This window comes from Vicugna pacos, chromosome 23 (assembly GCF_048564905.1).
Source record: "Vicugna pacos chromosome 23, VicPac4, whole genome shotgun sequence".
NCBI lineage: Eukaryota > Metazoa > Chordata > Mammalia > Artiodactyla > Camelidae > Vicugna > Vicugna pacos.
In genome coordinates this window covers 5,124,390-5,146,438 of record NC_133009.1, presented here as the reverse complement: position 1 = coordinate 5,146,438, position 22,049 = coordinate 5,124,390, and the positions used below count along the sequence as shown (strand labels likewise).

General features: G+C 52.9%; 1 protein-coding gene across 1 annotated transcript; it reads right to left on the bottom strand.

The window, feature by feature from the left end:
- Positions 1-2,384: 2,384 nt before the first annotated feature.
- SLC41A1 (solute carrier family 41 member 1) lies at positions 2,385-20,592 on the bottom strand. Its single transcript, XM_015248917.3, has 10 exons — positions 19,963-20,592; positions 11,499-11,606; positions 10,305-10,376; positions 9,548-9,692; positions 9,258-9,404; positions 8,501-8,648; positions 7,555-7,634; positions 6,512-6,646; positions 6,078-6,226; positions 2,385-2,793 (listed from the first exon to the last, which is right to left on the bottom strand). The coding sequence occupies exons 1-10, from the start codon at positions 20,335-20,337 to the stop codon at positions 2,608-2,610; spliced, it is 1,545 nt and encodes a 514-aa protein (XP_015104403.1). The 5' UTR covers positions 20,338-20,592; the 3' UTR covers positions 2,385-2,607.
- Between the last annotated feature and the right edge of the window lie 1,457 nt (positions 20,593-22,049).

The following is a 22,049-nucleotide window of genomic DNA, read 5'->3' as shown; positions in this document are numbered from 1 at the left end:
GGGCAGAGCAAGGCTTCTGGAATACGTCCCAGAGCACCACTGAGAAACAGGTTCTCAATAAATGACTGACGTTGGTTTTCTATCACGTATCTCTGCAGTTAAGAGATATTTCATTTCTGGCCACACTCTGGCCCCTTTCCACTTCCATGTGAGGAGAGAACCGGACTACAGAGGGGCCCGAAACAACAGTGGAAGTTGCTTTTGGATGAGACACATAGGAACCACCAACCACCTAAATAAACGTCCTCTTTATTTTACCAAATATAATTTATCAGTTACGTTGACATTTGTCAATTCAGTTATAGTCACTATAAATAATTCTCTTAAGACACAGTTCTGTAACTTTGTAAAGGATATAAACCAATGTCGCTCCTCACAGCCCGGCCAAAAGTACATGCAGTTTGTGCAATCAGGGGAAGAGAAACCCATCTTCTGTGAGCGTCATGAAGTCGTGAGGTTCCTTTTCTTTCCCTCTCACCCCGCAGTCCTCCCTCTGCACGCACGCAGACTCAGGGCATGGGGCACGCCTACCTGCCTGCATTTTCCATAAAGGAGGACACCTCCAGGGCAGCCTGGCCCAACTCCAGGGATGAGGGAGGGGTGAGTGACTGGGGCAGGAGTGACTGCTGATCACAGGGGCACAGCCTTGGAGGCAGAGGAGTTGGTTCGTGTGTCTGTACAAGAAAGCGTCTGTGTGCAAATGTGTTTGGAGGTGGAGGAGAAGATGAAAAAAAGCCCGAGGAAGAGCAGAAGCAAGCCCAGGCTGGTGTTAATTAGCTCTGCTGGACACAACCCCCATGAGGTAACCTCTATGGTTCCGATTCTAAGGTTCTAGATGCCGGAGGCGGCCTGGGTAGAAATGGAGGGAGAGGAAAGAGTGTCTGGAGGTACAGGGCAAGTTCCTGGGATGAAGCGTGGTGTTGGTAAGAGACAGGGTCACTGTCTAGTCTTCCCCTGGGGATGCTACAGAGGGGAGGCTGTGGATAGAGAGGCTAGAAAAGACCTGCATCCTCATGCCCAGATGTGCACACACGTGAATGTGGATCTGTTCACAGTAAGGGTCACAGGGAAGGTGCAGAGGTTCCAGTGTTCTTCCACTCTGGTGCTGGGCAGAGAAAAGTAAAAGTAGCTGGTTGGTGCCAGCCCCCTAGTTCTGAGTCCTCTTTTGGGTGGCTGGTGAGGAGAGGTGGAGGGAAGGGAAGGTGAGGAAGGGTAGTTTCCAACCATGGCTGGGCAATGGGGCAAGGGCTCTAGCTGTGGTCAGCGTTGTATGGAGGTGGGATCTGGGAGGGAAATCTAAGGGCAGAATCTGGTTTGATGATAAAGATAGAAATACTTACGGGGAGGAAACTTTCTCCGCCAGATTGAAAAGGGCACACGGCCTTCGTATCTGGGGACTGAGGCGAGGTTAGAACTGTGTTTCCCTTACCCCTGGCTAGTCAGTGCCTGGCACAGTAACTAACACACAGTAGGCACTCAATAAACAGTGCTCAGTAAGCTTCAGACCATGCCTGCAGGAGAACTCCTACTGGGGAGGCTGTGTTTGTTGAATGAGTGAATGAATGAATGATGAACATGGGCAGAAGTCAAGAGAGAGGAGAACTGCCCTCCCTGGCATGGAAGAATGAGTGATTTTCGGAAATGCCAGAGTCGAAGATGACCACGTGATATGTCCTCAGGAGAAACAGCAGCAGTGAAACACCCCTGGTTGCCCTCACCCTCCCAACCATTCTCCACATGCCCATTCTCCATCCCTAATCTCGGAACCCAACCTAGCAAGCTCTGGGGAAGGTAGTGCTTAGAGACAATTAGAGATGCAGGTTGAACAGAGATAAAGAATCAGTCTTCTGGGCCCAGGGAGGAAGGATGTAGATCTTGGCAAACCTATAGGTGGACATGGGTCAACAAGGAGACCAGACCACCACTCATTTCTTCCTGGATGAGACAATCTGCTGGAAAAAGATCAAAGGGAGGGGTTGGTGGTATTTATCAGGCAACTGGGTGAGAACCAGGTACACAATTAAATAGTCCACCCCACTCTTTTTGAAAGTAGAAGGGCAGAGAATAGGGCTAGGATTATTTGGGGCAAGGAGCAAGCTGTCTCCTGCCTAGTGCTCTGAAGTTGGTCCATTTCTAGAAGAAGTATGCATGTGGGGGAGGGAAGGGGAGAGTGCTATTTCTCCATCTGTTCAACCAAAAAGAAAAAAAGAAAACAAAAACAAAACCGAAAAAACCAGAGCCCACTCACAAAGGGTTTCCTCATTAGGGGCCAGACTGAGTTTGCTAAAGCTACACCAAATAGCCCCAGATCCGACAGAAACCCCTGCCCCGAGCCCCTCACCTGGAGGCACCCACCATGAAATTGCACTTGGTGATTGTCTCAAAAATCAACTTGTACTGTTCATCGCAGTCCATCTGTCCTGCCTGAATTCTTGCTATACAAACTTGGCTCAATGTATAAAAATTCCCATTGAAAATAATGAGAATTCAGTATCAAAGTGAAGTCCTAGAAAGAGGTGGGAGTGTGGAGTGGAGGGGGGGAAGGAGAACAAAACCCAATTTTCGAAAGAAAGTGCAGAGGGGTGGAGAGGAGCTTGAGTGGCCAGGCTAGTCCCCCACATCCGTGTCTCGGTCCCCAATGAGCCAGAGAACGTGGAAGCTGAGTGCTAGGAGCCCAGTGCCAAGCAGGTCCCCCAGAGCCGTCAAGTACGGGATGGAGAAGTTGTCCGGGTCCAGGCCCCGGCCCCACATCCAGTGCACCATCCAGTCTGCGATGTACAGGAGAATCAGCACCTGGAGAAACAGAAGGGCCCAGCCTGTAGCCATCCCCTCTCTCCAGGGGGAGCCAGAGGCCACACGATTGGACCCATTCTTTGCATCACAAGGCTTGGCCGTCCACAACCCTTAAGCTGGGACAGCTCATCTTTCCACCCAGTAACCCCTCTATGTTCCTCCACCCCACAGTTACCACCTTGAACAGAAGACAGGCGTATTTTGGACTCTTTGGGAAGGAAGATGCCGCTACTCCCTGAGGTCTCCCATATCCGCATTACTTTCTGCTTTCAAACCTACCAAACAGGGGGCTTCCTAACCTACACCCGACTGGTTGCAGGAATCCATCCCTTTGGCCTCTAACACGGGTTCTTACGATTCTCAGGTCACTCCAATTCCCGTCCTGTTGGCCCCTCTGGGAGCCCGGCAGGGGGCTGGGGGGTAGGGTTCGCCTTTCATACATGGATTTCTCCTCAGAGCCAAGTGGGACAAGGACAGCGTTTGAGGCTGCTGCTGGCACAATTGTCTGAGTAACAGTTGATTATCCCAAGCGGGCTTCCTCCTGACCCCTTCCATTCTGCTTTTGTGGGCGCAAAGAATGCAAGTGTATGTTAACATTAGTCCTAGCGAAATAGAATTCAGAATAAGTCAGCTAAATATAAAGCAGACAGTGCATAGCAATTCAAAAGACATTTTGGATTAACTGCTGCTTTGGTTTATCTGGGCCCTTACTTTTCTTCCATTACTATAGAAAATAAAGAAGGATCTAGATTAGAAATCTTGCTAGTGGGCCCAGGACCAGCAGCACCAACAACAACTAGGAGCTTGTTAAAAATGCAGACTCTCAGGCCTCACTCTGGATCTCCTAAATCGGAACCTGCATTTTAACAAGAGTCACACGCACTGTTAAGTTGGTGATGTATTTGATCTAGAATACCACGGGGCAGTGGGCGGGCCTGCGTCTTCTATATACCCTGCATGATCCCTGATGTTCGGGCTTTCTAAATGACTGCATCCTGTGTGAGAATGAAATGGTTTTTAATGGTAAATCTCCAACACAGTCATCTGGGAGGCTTTACGGTAATTTGTAAATACTGTGCTATGCAAATTCTGCCCAAAGGGGCTGAGATACAGGAACCAGGGCTCACTGGGGGATCCGGAAGCCAGAAGTGACACCTATTTTTAGGCAAACTTGGTTGCTCTCTTGTCTTCTCTCTGAGGAAGCCAGGGGTTACAATTCCAACCCCCATCACATTCCCCGTGGCCCTGCACACGGCTGCCCTGGACTCCTGTGTCCCTGGCCCCGGCCTGGGTGAGGGTCAGTTCCTCCCCCTGCCCCCACCCCTTAACTTCACACCCTTTCCAACAGCTGCAGAAAAGTCCCAAATAAAGAGCGTGTGGCCAGGAGGACTTTGGGACGTGCCCCAGGAAGGGGATGGCAGCAGCTGTCCCCACATTCCAGCCTCCCGAGCAGGCCCAGGCACACGTGGCTGGGAGGTGGTGGCAAAGGAATCAGGAAGAACCTTTAGATCAAGTGCTACGCTCCAGCCCGCCGCAGCCTGGAGAAGACAGCAGAGGTGACAGCGGCCTCCAGTGTGTTCCTACTGGGGAATGGAGCCAAGGCGCATCCTTCCCAATGTAGGCTGAGGGCTACCCCCCAGCCACAGACCCTCAGCACACACAACCCTCCCCTTTCCCACCGAGTGCACTGAACCCCAACACAGAGGAATGTGACAACTTGGGGTAATTGCTGTGAGAAACTGCACGTGGTGGATTCCCAGGCCAGCCCTTGCCAAGATGTCCTAACACACGTTTCTAAAGTTGGGGGTGAGGGGTTGGAGGGATAAAGGTTAAATGAAATTATGGTACATCTATACAACACAAGAGAATGCAGCCATAAAAATCAGTGTGCTCTGCTCTTTACACATCGATGTGGAATGATCTCTAAGACAAATTGTTAAGTGAAAAAAGCAGGGTGTGGGCAGCATGTACAGTGTGCTACATGTGTGTTAAAAAGGAGGAAAACAAGAAAAATATGTCTGTTTGTATAGGTACAGAATAAAGCTTGAAAGATATACAACAAATAGGAAACACCTGGGGGGGAGGGATACATTTGGAATTTGGGATTTATAGATACACACTACTGTATATAAAATAGATAAACAAGGACCTACTGTATGGCACAGGGAACTATATTCAATATCTTATAATAACCTATAATGGAAAAGAATCTGAAAAAGAATACAGGTACATATTACAACTGAATCACTTTGCTGTACACCTGAAACATTGTAAATCTACTACACTTCAATTAAAAAAATTAAAAAAATAAACAGATCACACCAGTGGCCTGTGAGGAAAAGAACCAGATGGCTGGGAAAAGGGGAGAAAAGAAGACTTTTTCACTGAGGTTTCACTATGAACCTTTAAAACATTTTGAACCATGTGACTCTTACCATCTATTCACAAAACAAATCTGCAGGAATTTAAAATGTAATAATACGGGTGAGTTTGGCTATGAAGGGGTTGCATGAAGGAGCCTTGTGGTGATGGACTTCTGTAACTTTATGGTGGTGGTGGTTATAGGAATGCACATGTGATAGAGCTGCATAACCCTGCACGCGCGCACACACACACACACATACACGTGTGCAAGTAAAACCAGTGCGCCTGAGTAGCTCTGCGGACTGTACCAATGCTGATTTCCTGGTTTCGATGCTGTGCTGTAATTGTGTAAGATGTTACCACTGAGGAGAACTGGGTGAAGAGTCCATGGGGTCTCTCTCTACATTCTTTTTTTTTGGGGGGGGGCAACTTCTTGTGAATATATAATTATTTCAAAATAAAAGTTGCAAAAATGTAATTAAAAAAGAAAAAACAGGGAGAAAGCACCATCGTATTACAGAGTGGCGAGGCTGGATGTGAGACACAGATTATCTAGTGCAGCAGTTTTGACACTTTTTCAAGCTGTGAAACCCTTTCTTCAAATGAAATCTCCCAAGGAAGCCCAGCACATAAACAGAACCTGCAGAGCTGTGTGGCCTGGCCAGTGGGGGTAGGCCACCCTCTCTGGGCCATTCCTCTCAATTTACAAATGTATTATTGAGGCTCAGAGAGGTAAAGCAACTGGGCCAAAGTCACACAGCATGTTAGTGACTTCGCCTGTTCTCCTGAGCCCCTGTCCAGTGTTTATCGGCCACCCAATCACAGAGAAAGAGGTGGCCGAGTGTCTGATGGGCCAAGCCTCCCCCTCCCATGTCTGCAGGGCAGCCCTGGCCCCAGCCCGTGCCCCTGCCAGTCCATACCTGCAGCAGTGCAGCTGTCATGTAGAAGATGATGAAGATGAGTGTGAGAGTGGTGTGCCCACCCTGCATACAGCTGATGGTGTAGAGGAACACCAGGTGTCCTGGAACCACGAGGAGAAAGAGGACCCGGGCCGAGCGAGAATTCACATCTGGGTCCAGGGGAGAGAGGGTGTGAGAAGGAGGAGACCTGGCTCCAGGAGGCCTTTCAAAGTCAGGAGGCCCTACGCTATATTCTGGGCCAGCAGAAAACTGACTGTCCCTACGTCTCCATCCTGTGGTTCCCAGCCCCCAGGGTGTCCCAGGCAAGGGCAGCCTTCCTGCCTGGGCTGTGCCCTCCAGAACCAACAGAAAAAGAGAACCCATGTATCTGGGCCATAGCTGTTTCTTAAGTGATGGCGTGAACCTAGGAGGTGGAGACTCTGGCTTTACATTACCGGGACTGAAGAAGGTGGTACAAGGGCTGGGGCAGCGGCGAGGGGCTTGCTCAGAGTTCTCCCCTGGCATCCCGTTCATGTGGAGGAAGGTGGAGATGCGGCTGGCCTGCACGGCCACCAGATTGCCCCCAACACCTGCAGAGACACACAAGACCTGAGATGTGGTGGGGCCAGGGAGGTAGTGCATGGCCCCTTCACCAGTCCCTAGGAGAAGAGTGAGACACTAAGAAGGAAGACAAGGGTACCCCTCCTCCAGAGAGTCTTCCAGGCTCCTCCCATCCTCCTTACTATGGAAATGTGGCAGTCCCATGCACCCCTGGCGTGGCTGAGAGCGCAAGGAGGGACACGGGCAGATCTGCAGACTCAGGGAGCCTGCCTTCTCCACCAGTGCAGCTGGCGCACCTGCTGTCCCACACAGCCAAGGGGACGGGGCCCTGCCTTGCCTTAGCCGCTCTCGGAAGCTCTGCACGGACCCAGCCACCCAACGCTCATGCACTGGTCCCAGTAACCAGTTTCAAGCATTAGGTTTGAGCTCTGAACTCTGGGACCTCTCCCAGGAACTGTGCTAATTACTCTGCCTTTCCACCCCAACCTATTCCCTCAGCCTTGCTCTGAGCCCTGGGAAGCTGACTTCCACAGATTGCATCGCCCAGCCTCCCTTGCTGGCTGCTTCTAACTGGGTCTGTTCATCAGAAGGCACCAGTAGACAGAAAGGGTGGGAGGAGAGAGAGGTTGGGTATTTCTTTCCTGATCCCTCCTGCTTTTTGGCAGTGGCTAACCCCTGCGAGGGGCAGAGAAGGGCTCTCTCTGGGCTCCTGCAACACCATTTCCTCCCCTTGACCCTTGAGGACCAGGGCTTCCTGTGGTTGCTACCCTCTGGGTCCCTCTAGCCTGATCCCACCTCTGTGAGCAGCCCCGTCATTAAAGTCTTGAACTATCTGAGTTGGATTCTCTTGCCTGCTAGAACTCTGACTGATACACAGCCCCCGAGTCCTCTGACCCCGTCCTCTCCTCCCCACCGGCAGCTGACGTCGAGACCTCACCATTAATCACAGGTGTGAAGACAGCCATCCCTGCAAAGTTGGGGTCTGAGACAGTCTTGTCCAAGATGAGGCCTCCCACACTACACAGACACAAAGACAAGATGACACAAAGATCACTGAAGGGTTTGGTTTCGGTCCCTGGGAGGAGAGGACCAGGCCCATCTGGCTGTGGGCAGCAAGGTGGCTCCCAGGAGTCCCTGGTCTTCCAGTCCTCGCTTCCTTTGCCAGAAGCAGCTGATGTTCTAACATTGACATTGGCACAGTGCCCCGAGCAAGCTGCTGGTGCTGGGTCAGGCAGCCGCCTCCGGTACCCACCCCCCACGCTGGCCGAGGGGCCGCCTGCTGTTCTGCCTGCTCAGTATTTATTTCCCCTCCTGGGAACAGTGCTGGGCTTTTCCTCAGGGAACCACCTCTCTCGAACTCAGTCACTGTGGTTCGAGTGACAGTGCTCCAATGATAGCGAGGCCCCAGGCCCATCCAATCAGAGCAGCACATCCCCAAGGCCACAGTGATTGGCTCGGGGATAACCAGGTGACTGAGTGAGAGCCAATGAAATTCTATAACGGGACTCCGTGGAATTGTTAAGAGAAAGAAACTCTCTCCCCATCCTGGAATTAGTAAGCATAAGAAAAGAAAAGTGCAGACCGGGAACTGTAGGCCAGCACGGAGGAAAGCAGAACCGACAAATGGAGACTGCGGGGCCCTAATGATGTCATTTATGTCCCTGAATGCAGGTGTGCCTTTTTAGTTCCCTAGCCAACGTGTTCTGCTTTCTAATGAAACCCATTTCAGGTGGCTTCTGTTGCTTGCAACAGAAGGACCTGTGACTGATCCACCGGTGAAGGCATTTCTAGAGTCCATGCCACACTCCCTTTTTCCAGGGCTTAAAAGGGTCTATGGCAGGGACGGGGGAGGATGGGGGTGGGTATTAAGAGCCCGAGCCTACCTGCTGATGGCCATGGCAATTATGACAGGTTCCCAGCCCGAGTACAACACCTCCCTTGTGGCTGGGCTCCGTCGGGCCAGCACCACCCAGACAGGCAGCAGGGCCACGAAGAAGGCACACACCAGGGGGTAGATGTATTGCCAGACACCTGAGAGAGGCAGAGATCAGAGAGGGAGGTGAGCACTGTGCCTCCCGGCTCGCAGCCTCCCCTTGGCTCAGCCTGCAAATGTCCCAACAAATCAACAGTAATACCACACTAAGTGCCAGTACCTATACTGCCTCATTTGATACTCACTGTAAGCCCAGGAGGTAGGCAGGGCCAGCCTTTTCCATTTTGGAGATGAGGAAACCAAGGCTGAAAGCTCCTCCCCAGACATTGGACATATTAGGGGTAGGGACCAGATGCCAGGTTTCTTGCTTTGATCCTCAGAAATCCCTGTCTCCCCTCCTCTTCTTCATTTTGCAAGCAGCTTCCAGCTTTTAGTTCCTTTCCTACCTTACCGCTCCAAGGGAGGTAAGAATCCACAGGACCAAGCATATTTCTCAGATATTTTCACCCCTGCTCCTACTGCCTGCATGAATTTGAGATAAATACTTAGCCTCACCTCTTGAAGGGAGGGAGTTACTACAAACTGTGTTCCAACCAAATCGTTAAGAACATAGAAGAAATCTTTACACTTTTGTAAACCCACTACCATCTCTCCCAGTCCCACGCAGGAGTCCACCCCAGTCACGCTCTCGGTGGCCTCAGCCTCACCCTGCTCCAGGTAGAGTCCCCAGCTGATGCCTGAGAGCAGTGCCAAGGTGATGAGGTCGCCCAGGCTGGCAGCAATGGGCGTGGCCACATTGTCTGGGTTGATTCCTATCTTGCGAGAGCCAATAATGACTCCAATCATGATCATGCCTGGGGAGGAAGGAGATGGGCCAGGCAAAGTAAGAAGAGGTAAGTGGGTATCAATCAACAAAAAGAGAGACTGGAGGTGCCAAGCTTAGTTGACACCTCTGGGCAGCCCTTCCTACTCCCTGCCCCTCCCTTCCCTTCCTTACCCAGGACCAGGGAGGCAATGAAGGCTGTGGCCACGCTGCTGGCACAGAGCAGGAAGGCATGCGGGATACTGAAGTGGCCGTCAGGGATCCAGCCAAAGACGACGGCCGCGATGGAAGCCAGGAAGCCCACCACCGTGGCCTGCACCTGCGGAGGGGAGTGGTAACTCGGAGAGCAGAGAGCTTCTTAGCTGAGGTCACTGAGCACTTAGCCAGACCTCTTCCTGGCCCTCAGCAGCCCCAGGAGGCAGGCTGGGCTGGCCTGTCCAACCCTCCCAGGCTGGAATAATCTCTTTATTTATTTAGTTTCACACCAGACACCAATACTGGGGAATGCACTCTGCAGGAGCCCAGGACATGTTACTGGCTGAGTGAATATTCCTCTGGGGATAGGGGTGAGACTTCAGTCCAGACACAAGGCCTGGGACCAGTCTGGAAACTGTGTGGCCTCATGGGGAGATGGGACAACAGTGGTCCAGGGCATTTCAGCACCCCTGAATCTCCTCCTGAGTCTGATCTGTGGGGACACGAGCTCTCTGGACCACTGGAAGTCAAGAACTGACACTGGAGATAGTAGGGTCCCCCCATCTTTGCTGTTCTCCTAGGAAACCTGGTTACCTCCTAGAGTTGCTTTGGGAGAAGCCAGCTCAGCAGGACACGGGAGCTTTACTCAGGAGCCCGTGGGGGGCTGACCTAAGCCTTCCAGATTCCTGACCAAGGAGGAAGCTTAGCCCACCTTCTCTGGTACCTGCTCTCTTACCTGGATGAGGGCCATGTTCCCAGTGATCATCCGCCAGAGCTCCTTGGGTGTGTCCATGTGCCCGATGTTGGCCTGGGAGAGGGGGGACAAGGGGTCTGGAGCTCCAGGCTGGAAAAGGCCTGTAGCTCCATCCGTTAGGACCCTGCCTGGATCAGTAGGCAGTGCATGTGACCTGAGACTCTGGGACCAGGGCACGACCCGCAGGGAGAGTGAAGCAGGGGCAGGGGGCTGGGATGAGAGGGAAGGAGCTGAAGAGCCTTGAGGTCCTGCAATGGGCTGGGGGTGAGAAGGGGGCTCCCACAGCAGGGCTCCCCACCCCCTTCCTCCCAGGACAGTCACTGAGCGGAGGCAGAGTTCATCCTCTGCCCTGCTCATTCGGGTGGCTCATTCCCACCTGGGTTAGAATGACATGATGGATCCCTGGCTCTGAAGCCAGCCTGCTCTCTTAGGGAAGGAAATCAGCTGCGGGTGCAGGACAGAGGTTGCAAGAGTGTTTGGGAGGGAGCGAGGTGGCACGGGTAGGCCGGGAGTAGGGCCGGTTGGGGAGGGCTAGGCTGGCTGCCACTTCTCTCTGCTGCCTTCTCCAGGCTCATGGTTATGCAGGGACATCCCTGCCACCTGGCTCCCCTGGCGTCCTGAGTTTTAAGGCTTCCAGCCCAGGGCCCTGTATCTGGTTCAGTCTCTGAACCATCATGGCTGATTTAAGCGACCGCGGGGCGGGGGGGAGGGATGAGCAGCCCCTCTTCATTTCTTCCTTCACAGAGAAGCAAGCGGCCATGGGGGAAAGGGAACGGGATGGGAGGCGGGTGCTGGGAAGGCCTGGCTCTGCTCCTGCCCAGCTGCAGAGTAGGGCTGGAGATCAGAGGAGGCCCCCATCTGTGCAGGTGGAGGGACCAGCGTGAGCCTTGCCTGTCAAAGCTGCACAAACAGTCACGAGGCGGGTTGCGAAGCAGGGGGTGGGGCAAGAGTCCAGGGATGGCTGGGACATCCAGAAACCGAGCCTGGGAACCACTCTGGGCAGGGAGCCCCTGCCCAGGAGCAGGACAACCAGCCTGGGATCTCCCTACACCTTTCCACCCCAGCCCCACACCGCAGCCCCGGGCGGCTGAGAGAGGGCTGCAGAGGTCTCCTAGTCGGGTTCTGTGCTGCCCGGAGTCCTCTGTGTGCCCTACTCCTTCCCGCCAGGACACTCACTGCGGTGGAAAGCCTCGATGCCAGGGTCATTTCCAGGTTCCCCTTAAGCCCCAGCAGTGCAGGCACCAGGATGAAGACCTCCGTCACCTTCTGGAAGACTTCCCAGTGCTACAAGGTAAAAACAGAACCCAGGAATTTCAGGGCCCCAAAGGGCTGGCACCAAGGTTGAACGTGAAACCAAGTTCCCCTAAAAGCGAGTACCCTTCTTGAGTTTATGGTTAATCACTCTATCCAAAACTTTATTCCCTTTCTTGTCCCCTCTTCCTCAGTCCTGTGCTAACTGAACACAAGCCACCGGAGTCAGGTGGCTAAGACTGCTGAGGTCAATGATAACACTGTTGAAGTACAGACTCAGGTTGTTCCTCCAGGGCAAGATGAGCTAACAGATCCTTGGGTCATGGACCATCGGATCGGAGTCTCTTAAAAAAACAGTAAGCATCCAGACTCCGAAACTACAATTAAGAAGCGTCACAAGATGATGATTAACCCCCAGCTTCTTTGCTCTTCCCCTTGAAAAACTCTCAATTCAAAGACCGAGTGGGAGTGGACCGGAGGCCTATCTTCCACTCCCTTGCTTGGCGCCCCGCACGAAGCCCTTCCTTGGCTGCACACGCCGCTGTCAGAGTTTGGCTTTCTGGCTGTGGGCACATGCGCCCTTGCTTGGTTACAACTGGACAGTCTGGGGGCAGGGGCTTGAGGAGGAAACGGAATCAGCAGGGGTGAGCACGTCAGCCGCCTTTTCTCCAGGAACCCTGGAAGCAAACCAAGCCCATGGTGCTCCGAACAACACAGCCCCCCTTCCTGCCACCCAGAAAAGGGGGTGCGTAGAGGGTCCCTTTCGGTCTGGAGACCCTAGCCCGGCTCTGCTTCCTCTGCATGCTTTGTGGGGCCAGGGGAAAAGACAGTGGGGACCCACAGAGCTGAGTCACCACCCTGGGCTGGCTTACACCCCAGAACTCCTTTGCGACCCTCCCTTCAAATCACCTTCAGTCTAGTTTCTCTGTGGCCTCAGCCTTGGGTGGTGTTGTCTCAGCTGTCGAGCGCTGGGCTCCACGGGGCTGGGGTTGAGGAGATTAGAGTTTGTTTGGTTTCTATCTTCAAGGGTTCTGGGCCTCAGCCACAGCAACCCTCCTTCAGAAAGGGCTCCGAAGTCAGACCCTGGCCCCCAAACCTCAGAGTGCTGGTCTGCAAGAAGCTTTTTAATCCCCCTCTGAGCTCCCTCATCCCACAGACCTCCCCAAATCTCTCAGCTAGGAGAGGGGCGTGTCCCCCTGCAGGAAGAGCACTGATCTGGGAGTCAGGAGACCTGAATTCTCGCCCTGAGACACCCCCAGCCCTGGCTCTCCGCCCACCCTTTTCTTCAGCTACATCTTTTAAGTCGGCACTTGGTGCTAGGCTAAGTGCTCTATGCGCATTTTCTCATTTCATCCTACCAACATCCCAGTGAGGGAGGAGCTATTTCAATCCCCATTTTGTAAACGAGGAAACTGAGGTGCAGAGAGCACTGTGCTCCTTAATGCTAGGAAGAAAACATGCAGGAGCCAGGATGGGCTATTTAAAAGCTGCTTTAGCTGCGACTGAAACTGAAGATGGGCAAAAAGGCTGGGACTGCGCTTCCTCCCTGGCCCCGAGGGCAATGTGGGTTCCGTTTGGTGCTCCTTTGTTTAAGGGTGGGAAACGTTCAGGTTTGGAGAGGGGAGGGGTCAGGCGGCCAGGCAGAGGTATGCAGGCTGATCCGAGCATCCTGGTCAGGAGGGAAAGCGCTCTGATGTGCAAGGGAACTGGACTGAGAGCCTTGGGTCCCCCACAAGAGACTGCAAGGCTGGGCCTCGTGCTCTCTCCCCAACATCCTCACACAAAGAGCAGTGGAGGCACCTTAGACAAGTTGCAAGGGCCTTGAGCGCCTGACTATAAACCGTACACTTCAGGGGGCAGATCAGATGGTCCCTAAAGGCAATGCCACCACCGACATGCTATAGTTAAATATGAGCGAGGTTGTAAATTAAACCCACAATGAGGTATCACCTACACCCATGAAGATGGCAACTATTAAAAAATAACAAGTGTTGGTGAGGTTGAGGAAACATTGAAACTGTTGTGCACTGTGGATGGGAATGTAAAGTAAAATGATGCAACCACTATGGAAAGCAGTATGATCTCTCCTTAAAGAATTAAGAGAACTACTTTATGATTTAGCAATCTCCCATGTGCTAAAAGAACTGAGAGCAGGGTCTGGAAGAGATATTTGCACATCCATATTCACAGCAGCATTATTCACAATAGCCAAGAGGCAGAAGCAATCCAAGTGTCCCTTGATGGAAGAATGAATAAACAAAACGTGGTCTATACACACAAGGGAAAAGCTACGCAGCCCTGAAAGGAAGGAAATACTGTTACACGCAACAACATGGATGGACCTTTATTTAATTTATATTTTTAATAACTTAGTTTTACTTTATTTTATTTTTGGCAGGGGAAGGTAATTAGTTCTGTTTGTTTGTTTATTTATAGAGAAGGGACTGGGGATTGAACCCAGGACCTCATGCATGCTAAGCATGCGCTCTACTATTTGAACTACACCCTCCCCCCAACACAGATGGATCTTAAGGACATAATATTAAGTGAAATAAGCCAGTCACAAAAAAGACAAACACTACGTGATTCCACTTACATGAGGTATCTAAAGGAGTCAAATTCCTAGAAACAGGAAGTAGAATGGTGGTTACCAGGGGCTGGGAGGAGGCTGAAAAGGGAAGTTAGTGTTCAATGGATGCAGTGGTTGTTTTGCAGGATGAAAAAGTTCTGGAGATCTGTTTTACAACAACGTGAATATATTTAACACTATTGAACTATACATTAAAAATGGTTACAATGATAAATTTTATGTTTTCTTTTTTAAATCACAATAAAAAAAAAGGGTGAGCAGGGCTATCAGAAAGGGCTGAGGCCAGGATTAGACACCAGGAGAGGCTGGGCCCTGGGGTGTCTTATGGAGGCAAGGACCCCTCTTTCCCTGTTTGAGTTTTTTGTGGGTATGGGTGTGTTAACGGTGATGGCAGCAGGGTGAGTCCCTACCAGGACCCTGGGAAGGGCTCATCTCATTAAGGCTAGATCCTACCCTTCCCTGAGCTCCTGGCCTGGTCCCTCACGGGTGGAAGGCCCAGGACTCTTTAGAGAAGCCCCTTTCTGAAGACTAAGGATGGGAAAGAAATCCCCTCTCCCCCGGCAACTGCTGCTGAACTTTCAGGCACCCACAGGAAGAGTCAGGAGGGATATAAATCCCTTCTCACCCCTGAGGCCCCCAGAGAGAAGGCAGCCAGCCCCAGTGAGCCCCATCCGCCCTGGAGGAACTCGGGCACTGTTACTCTTGGACACGGCTGGTGCATACCACCGGGGTTCCAGCTCCCAGCAGGCAAGGCCTTGCACCTCCTCCTCCCTCGCCTCAACTGGACACGCAGCTCCAGAGATGAAGAATTCCCTCCCCTCCCCTCATCAGGGCAGCCGACTGTGGGTTTTCAAAGCTCCTCTCAGAGCACAGCCTCACATCTCCTCCTCACTGCAAAACACCTGCCACTCCCGGCTTCTAAGCTGTCAGCTCTGTGAAGAGCTGAGGTCTTCAGGTAGGCCTATGTAATATACGTACACGTACTGGCAGAGTGAGGAAGCCCGGAAGGAAATACTCCACATGTATGCCAGCAATATTTTCTAAACTGTTTGTAAGGAATATTGTGACTGGCTTATTTCACTGTCTTTATGAATGAGAAAAAAATGTATGAAGCTCAGCTAAGCGCTCCCCCCCGACCCCAGGCTGCCACTGTAAGCACTCCCAGGTCCCTCCACCTCCCAGCACACGCGCACCCTCTCCTTCAACTACACGAGGACCTGGAGGGGATGGGGTTTTAGTGGTGATGAGATGCGGGATAGACGGGTGAGGAGAACCAGCAGCTGCAATAATAGCCCCTATGCAAAAGTCTCCCCAGCCTGTCCAGGAGCAGCCTGAAACCTCCCACCCCCGGGCCCCCAGCCCAGCAAAGCTCTGAGCTGGCACTTGGGTCAGAGTAGCCAATTCCCACACACATACTTTCCTCACCCACAAAACCCTCGCAAAGATGAGGCTCAGGCGTGGGAGTCTCTGACGTGCCTGCGGGTGCGTGCACACACACACACACTGACATACACACACACACACACACATACGCACAGACACACACACACACCAACACACACACACAGACACACACACACAGACATACACACTGACACACACACACTCAGACACGTACGCAGACACTGACACACACACACCCTGACACACACACACAGACACACACACAGACACAGACACACTCAGACACATATGCAGACACAGACACACACACAGACACACAGAGACAGACAGACACACAGACACAGACACACTCAGACACATATACACACACAGACACACACACACACGGCTCTGGGAAGAGCCCGGGAAGCAGGGTTAGGCTAGTGAGGTGAGAAGTGGGTAGAATGTGTGCAGACAGTGTCTCTCCTGCCTCCTTAGGCCTAATTCAGGCCCATCCTGTTCATCCTGGCTGGAAGCTCCTGCCCCTGGAGTCAAACTGGTCAGCCAAGCGCTCACCCACGCCTTCCTGCTCTGCTGGGGATGGAAAAGGGCACACGTTCCAGGAAGTACTGGGTAGGAAGTGGGGACAGGACGGGACACCAGATTTCACTGCTTCTCAGAAATGCTGCTCCTCTTCTCTTTCTCTGTCCTTGGCGGGGAGTAGGGACTCACTGGCTCCTGATATTTTAAGGGTGAGGGATGAGACTGCAGCCCCCGACACTTAGAAATAATTCTGATTCTGAGCAATCACCCTAAGTCTCGCACCTCAGTGGCCCTGCCGCTACTGCTTCTTGGTCCTGTCAGCTTGCTCGTCTATCCCTTGCTTCCTCCAGCCTCAAGGGCAGACCCTCGCCTGCCTTTGATTATTCTGCCCTGAGCCTTCTTCCCCTCCAGGAGGAGAGCAGCTGGGAAGAAAGTCACAGCCCATAAGAGCTGTAGTCAAAGACGTGAAGAAAACTGAAATCCCTAGAAGCTGTAAGAACCAGGCTGCGGGAGGACCTGGGACGTTGGGCTGGAGTTGACCTTTCAGGGTGAGGGCTGGGTCAAAATAGATCAGAGTAAACCCAGCCTTCACCTGAGGCTTTCCCCTTAACCCGCAGACATACTCGAGGTGTCACAGGAGAAGGGCCCCCGGGCAACGCCTGGGTACAGAAGGCTGTACAAAGTGTGATAAAAGGGGCGGTCATGTGGAACCCGCGTGTCCTGCCCAGGAATGCCAGCAGCCGTGGGGGCAGGCCAGCCATGAGAGGAATGCTCTTTCCCGTTCCACTTCCCCAAGCTTGCCATCCACTTTCATCTTGGTGGATTCCTCTGTATACACAGCAGGGCAGAAAAGGGGTTATCTGGGGGCAGGAGGGGTGTCTCCTTTCCTTGGGATCCTCAGCAAGTGAGTAGTGAGTTAAGATAAGGACCTAGGAGTCCCACCTGTCTTAACACAGATGGACGCTCCAGTGAAGGTTGGCACGCCACCTCCTGCCACTTCCATCCCTCAAAATATTAACAGAAGAGGGGAGTGAGATGCTCTGCAGCAGCCTGAGACCAGACCAGGAGGCGGGGCACAGCATCTCCAGCATTCTTTCCCAAATGCTATAGGAACTTTCAGCCTCGGTAGGGAACACGCAGCAGATCGCAGCCCACTTTATCCCTTTCCCACTTTTGGCCGGTACGCCAGCCCCTTATCTCACTGCAGAGGCTGGCTCTACGTGCTGAGTGGAGAGGAGGGCAGATAAGAGGAGACAGAAATGGGCCTTCTGGGGAGAGACTGGGGCTTCTGCAGCCGCGGAGGGAAACAGGGGGCCCTAGATCAAGGAGACATCTTGCAGCAACACTGGGCCTTCTGCTCAGTTGTTTGGAGGCACTGGGAACACTCTACAGCCAGCTCCTGCAGGTGGCCCCAGCCTCTCAAGCACTCCCAGATCCTGTCCCACCGAAGGCTATCTGAGCTTGTGAAGGGGGAATGCAGGTGTGAGCCCTTAGAAGCCGTCCTGGTCTTCCTGAATCTGAGGCTGTCAGTCACCCCTCTCACCCCTCTGGATGTGGAATAAGAGTCTCCCTGCGGTCTCACGCCCTGGGCTTTTTGCTCCCACCCCTGCCATGACATCACTGCAGCTATCTGCAGGGCCTCTCCGGGCCAGCTGCGGCAGGGAGGCTGGGGAGGGGGACAAAGACAAACCGGTCATTGTCATCCATACCAACCGGACCCTAGCTCTGGGGTGAGCCGAGGTGGCACACCAAGGGCAAATGCTGGCCATCTGTGGGCACACTGGGCAGGCTTCAGATTTCCTACCTAGGTCTCTCAGGCTCATGGCTGAGGGGTGGGGGTGGGGGAAGACGTCAGAAGCCTTTTCTAGCTCTAGAACTCTCTGTGTGTGGGTTGGGGGGAGGGGCTCTCTAAGAACTTCTGTTCCTGCTCACTTGAGAATACAACTCCAATTGTTCCAGATTCTAGTCCACCCTGTTCTTCAGGGAAAGACGAAGCGAGCAGACTCCTCCCAAAGTCTTTAACCAATTGGCAAACCATGGCCACACTGAAGGCCACAGAGATCAATGGCGCAGGTTCTGAGTCAGATGACCAGGTTGACTTGTTGACTCTGAGCCACAGGCTACCTATCAACAAATTATATTCTACCTTACGGGCCTACCGAAGGGGCCCACCAAATGCTCCCTGCTGACATTCTTATTATCCAGAAAATAAGTTCACCGCCAGACCCTGGTTCTACACCCCACTGGACACCCCAAACCAGACCTGGGAAACTCTGCGAATGAGAACCAAGGCCACAGGAAAGGGATGGAAGACGTGGAGGAGCGGCCACTCTGGTCTCATTTCTCCTCCTCCCATGACCCCCACTAACTGCCCCGGGAGGAGGAGCAGCCGCCAAGGGGAGGAATCCAAAGCCCACCTTCCCAGACCCAGGCCGGCTCCCTCATCTCCAGGAGGAGCGAGTCCCCAGACAACAGGCTGAGGGGAGAGGAGGCAGCACAAGGCATTTTGGCGTGACATAAACACCATCCTCATCGGTATCCAAAGGTACAGGCTTCTCCTAAAGACCCAAGTCAAAGTGGTCCAGGTGGACCCTACCGAAGCAACCACCCAGAGCCACCAACCCTCAGTTCCTGGGACACAGACACGGACACATGCCAGCAGGACTCTGTATGACCACATGCATCGTTTGTTGGGTTGACTTGGCAAAGAGGAGGGGATGCTGAACTCCACATCCTCTTGAGAGATTCCATGGTCAGGGACACACTGGGTTGGGGGGCGGTGGCAGTGGGGAAGGACAGGGGATGATCCCAAAGGGCAAAGGCCAGATCTCCTCCAGCTTTTGTATTTCTCTGAGTACCTAGGACAGAGCCCAGCACTAAGCAGGAATTTGATGAATGCTAATGATTAACTCAGATAAACCCAGCACCTTCAGAAAGCCCTGAGTGCTCTACTGAGCTTCAAAGCCGCTAGCTAAAAATAAGACTTCTAACTATCTCTGGGACCTGGAGGTTCTGGGAAAGTCCTTGCTCACGATATACTAACATAGCATATCCCTGGCTCTTAGCTTCGGGGTCCCACCAATTCCTCTCCTTAATTCTACCCAGGAGCCTCACAAAGAACTCTCTTTGCCCATAGCAGATTCATGAAAGACAGGTGAGGAGTAAGGAGGAGAGACAGGTCTGCCCAGGCTTGGTTATATTTTGTCTCCATATATGTCACGTAATTAGCACTTTGATGTCTTATTATGTCACCGCCCCACCCCCCACCCAAATCAGGTTATCAGACAGCATGTGCCCAACCTCCACCCCCATTCCCCAAGGGGATCCTGCCAAAGTTACAGGCAGACAAGCATCACGAAATGCCGTTAAGAACATTCCCACTTAATCTGAGACCCTCTTGGCAGCTGGACAAATTCCTGCCCAGCAGGGGGATGGAAGGGAGACTTGAAACTGAGCTTTCTACTACGGGTGTCCTTGAAACCCCAAAGTAGAGGCATAAAAAGAAAGCATAAAGAGGAGACCCATCTAAATGTCTCCCACTGAGCTGGGCTCAGCAAGGATGCCCAGGAGGGATGGCAGGCAACAACCCTGTTCCATTTCTCCTCTTCCAAGCCTGAGCTCTGGAACCAATTCTGCTTCTGGTAAGCAATACTGCCCTGACCACCTCCCCGGGGCTATCGGGCTTCCTAGGGCTGCTGTAGAAAGTAACTAGACCAAGAAGAAACCGAGGACATGATCCAAAGGGAAACAGTATTCTAGGAAGCAGCAGCTGCTTCTGACAGGGAGGCGGAGGAAAGGCTCCAAGAGACAATTTCCCAGGAGGAAAAGGTGGCTCTGGGCTCAGGGTCAAGAGCCGCCCTACCCAGGTCCTACCTGCACGATGTCCAGCACCATGCCAGCAGCCACAGTCCCAAAGCCTGCCAGGAGGAAGGGGAACAGCACTTGCAGCCCGATGGAGAAGGAGGTCTCCTTGAGCGGGGAGGGTGGTGCGGGGCCACGGTCCGTGCTGACGTCGTCACTTTCATTGCTCTGGCTCCCGTTCTCCAGCAGGGCGTCCTCCTCCCGAACCCCCTTGGCGTTGGCCCGAGACTCGATCACCACCACCTCTACCCCAGCCTCATCGGGCCCCAGGAACTCTGAGGTCCCAGCCAACGGCTCTCTCCCAGGGCCATCAGAAGAGCAGGGTGAAGCAGGAGGGCCAGTCCCGTTCAGCTGGTGGGCGTCCTTCGGCTCCGGCTTAGAGGACATGACGGGAAGGGAGGAGGAGAAAGGGGAGCTTTCCTCTCTTTTTTGGCTTTCTCTCCCTTTCTAACTTGGGAAAAAACTTAGTCTTGGGGTGAACCCAGGCTTGATTGCCGCGGGACCTCTTCCCACGGCTCTCCGCTCCTACCAGGCGCTGCAAAAACTGATCCACCAACAGGCAGCCCCATCAAGCACTGAAGCCACGAACTGGAAGGAAGCAAGAAAGTCTTAACCAGACTCTGCAGCTGGCCGCTAGGGGTGCAGATGCCTGACCCAGCCAGCCAGCGCCGGGCTTGGGGGAGATGTCTCTGGCCTCTTCTTTGGTTCTCAGCGCAGGCTCCTCTGAGCAGGGGGCATCCAGAGAAGTAGAAGAGCCCAGTCAAGTCTGGGGTGCCCTCTGAGGTGGCCTTCTTTCATGAAAAGTAGCTTGAGTTCAGATCTTTCAGAAGGCAGCCTTGGGCTGGGGCTGCAGCTCCTTCCCCGGCCTCCGGCTGGGCTCTTCCCCACAGCTCCTCGGGCTCTGCTGGTCCCAGGGCAGTGTCTGCTGTCTCTCTCCCTTCTTCCAGAGATTTCCTTCCTTCCTGGGAAGACCTTGTAGCTTCCCAAATCCCTGGTCCTTAAAGTCACAAGAATCTGTGCGGAACACCTTACATGGGAAAAAAGAAGACAAGAGAAGGAGAATGTTATGATACAGAAAAGGCCAGGTTCTCCTGGCAGAATTCTCCCACGAGGCAGGCATAAAGAGTTTGCCATTTGCCTTCCGTTTTTCACTAAAGTCACCCATTCCTGCCCTGAGACATTTGGACGCCCAACAGGCACCATTCCCACCATCCTCCCAACAGGCCACCCCCCGCCCCACAGGGATCACCACTATGGTCAACGGCAATGAGATGGGTCCCGCCTGGGGCTGGGAAGATGCTGGGCAGGAGGCCTTGGCATTGCCTTCTCAGCAACCCGGGGTGGGCAGGGATGCCCTGGCGGGGAATCCCTTCTTGAATGCCCAGTAAGAACCCAAGATTATTTAGGTGGGGTCAGTTACAAATTCAGTCACCAACTCCCTGCCACACAGCCACCCCGCTGTAGAATGTGATTGTTTACAGTCACAAGACAGCCACACAGGGCAGATAAGCAGGGAGAATTTGACCACTGAGTGAAGGCCCCCAGACCCCCTAAAAGCCCTAGTCTCGGAGGAAAAAAAATACCAGGACTCCCTGGGCAATGGGGCAAGGCTGCCAGACCAAGGCCAAGAGCCAGAGGCCTACCCACTCCTGCCCTTGAGAGTCAACAGTGTTACAAAAAGCTCAGACACTGACTTGGATCCAGGCCTCTGTCCCTACTTCTCTCCCCCTGCTCTTGGCCTTGTGAGCTTGTCAGATAGGACAGGGTGTTATCTCAGTTTGAAGGGAAAGAGGGTAAAATGATTGGTTATTATGCCCACATTTAGGTTCTCTAAGTTCGCCCTGTTCCCCGGGGTTACTGAGAGTTGGATATAATGGAATTCTTAAAAAACAAAAACAAAAAACAAAAGCACCAACCGAGGAAAAAAAAAAAAAGCAAAACAAAAACCAAAGCAGCATAAGCCAAAATGCACTTGTCCCCAAATGCAGAGTCTCTTTAGCTTGAATGGCCCCACTTTCCTTGCCTAAAGGAATCCCCAGGCCTTGATCCCACCCAATTCCATTTCATCAGAATAGCTCTCACAAGTAAAAAATATACTT

Coding starts and splice junctions, on each gene's coding strand:
- SLC41A1 (XM_015248917.3), bottom strand. CDS start 20,337: ATGTCCTCTAAGCCGGAGCCGAAGGACGCCCACCAGCTGAACGGGACT. Junction 9,405..9,547: donor CATTGCCTCCCTGGTCCTGG/GTAAGGAAGGGA, acceptor CTTCCTCCCCAG/GCATGATCATGATTGGAGTC. Junction 6,227..6,511: donor TACCACCTTCTTCAGTCCCG/GTAATGTAAAGC, acceptor CCCTGGACCCAG/ATGTGAATTCTCGCTCGGCC.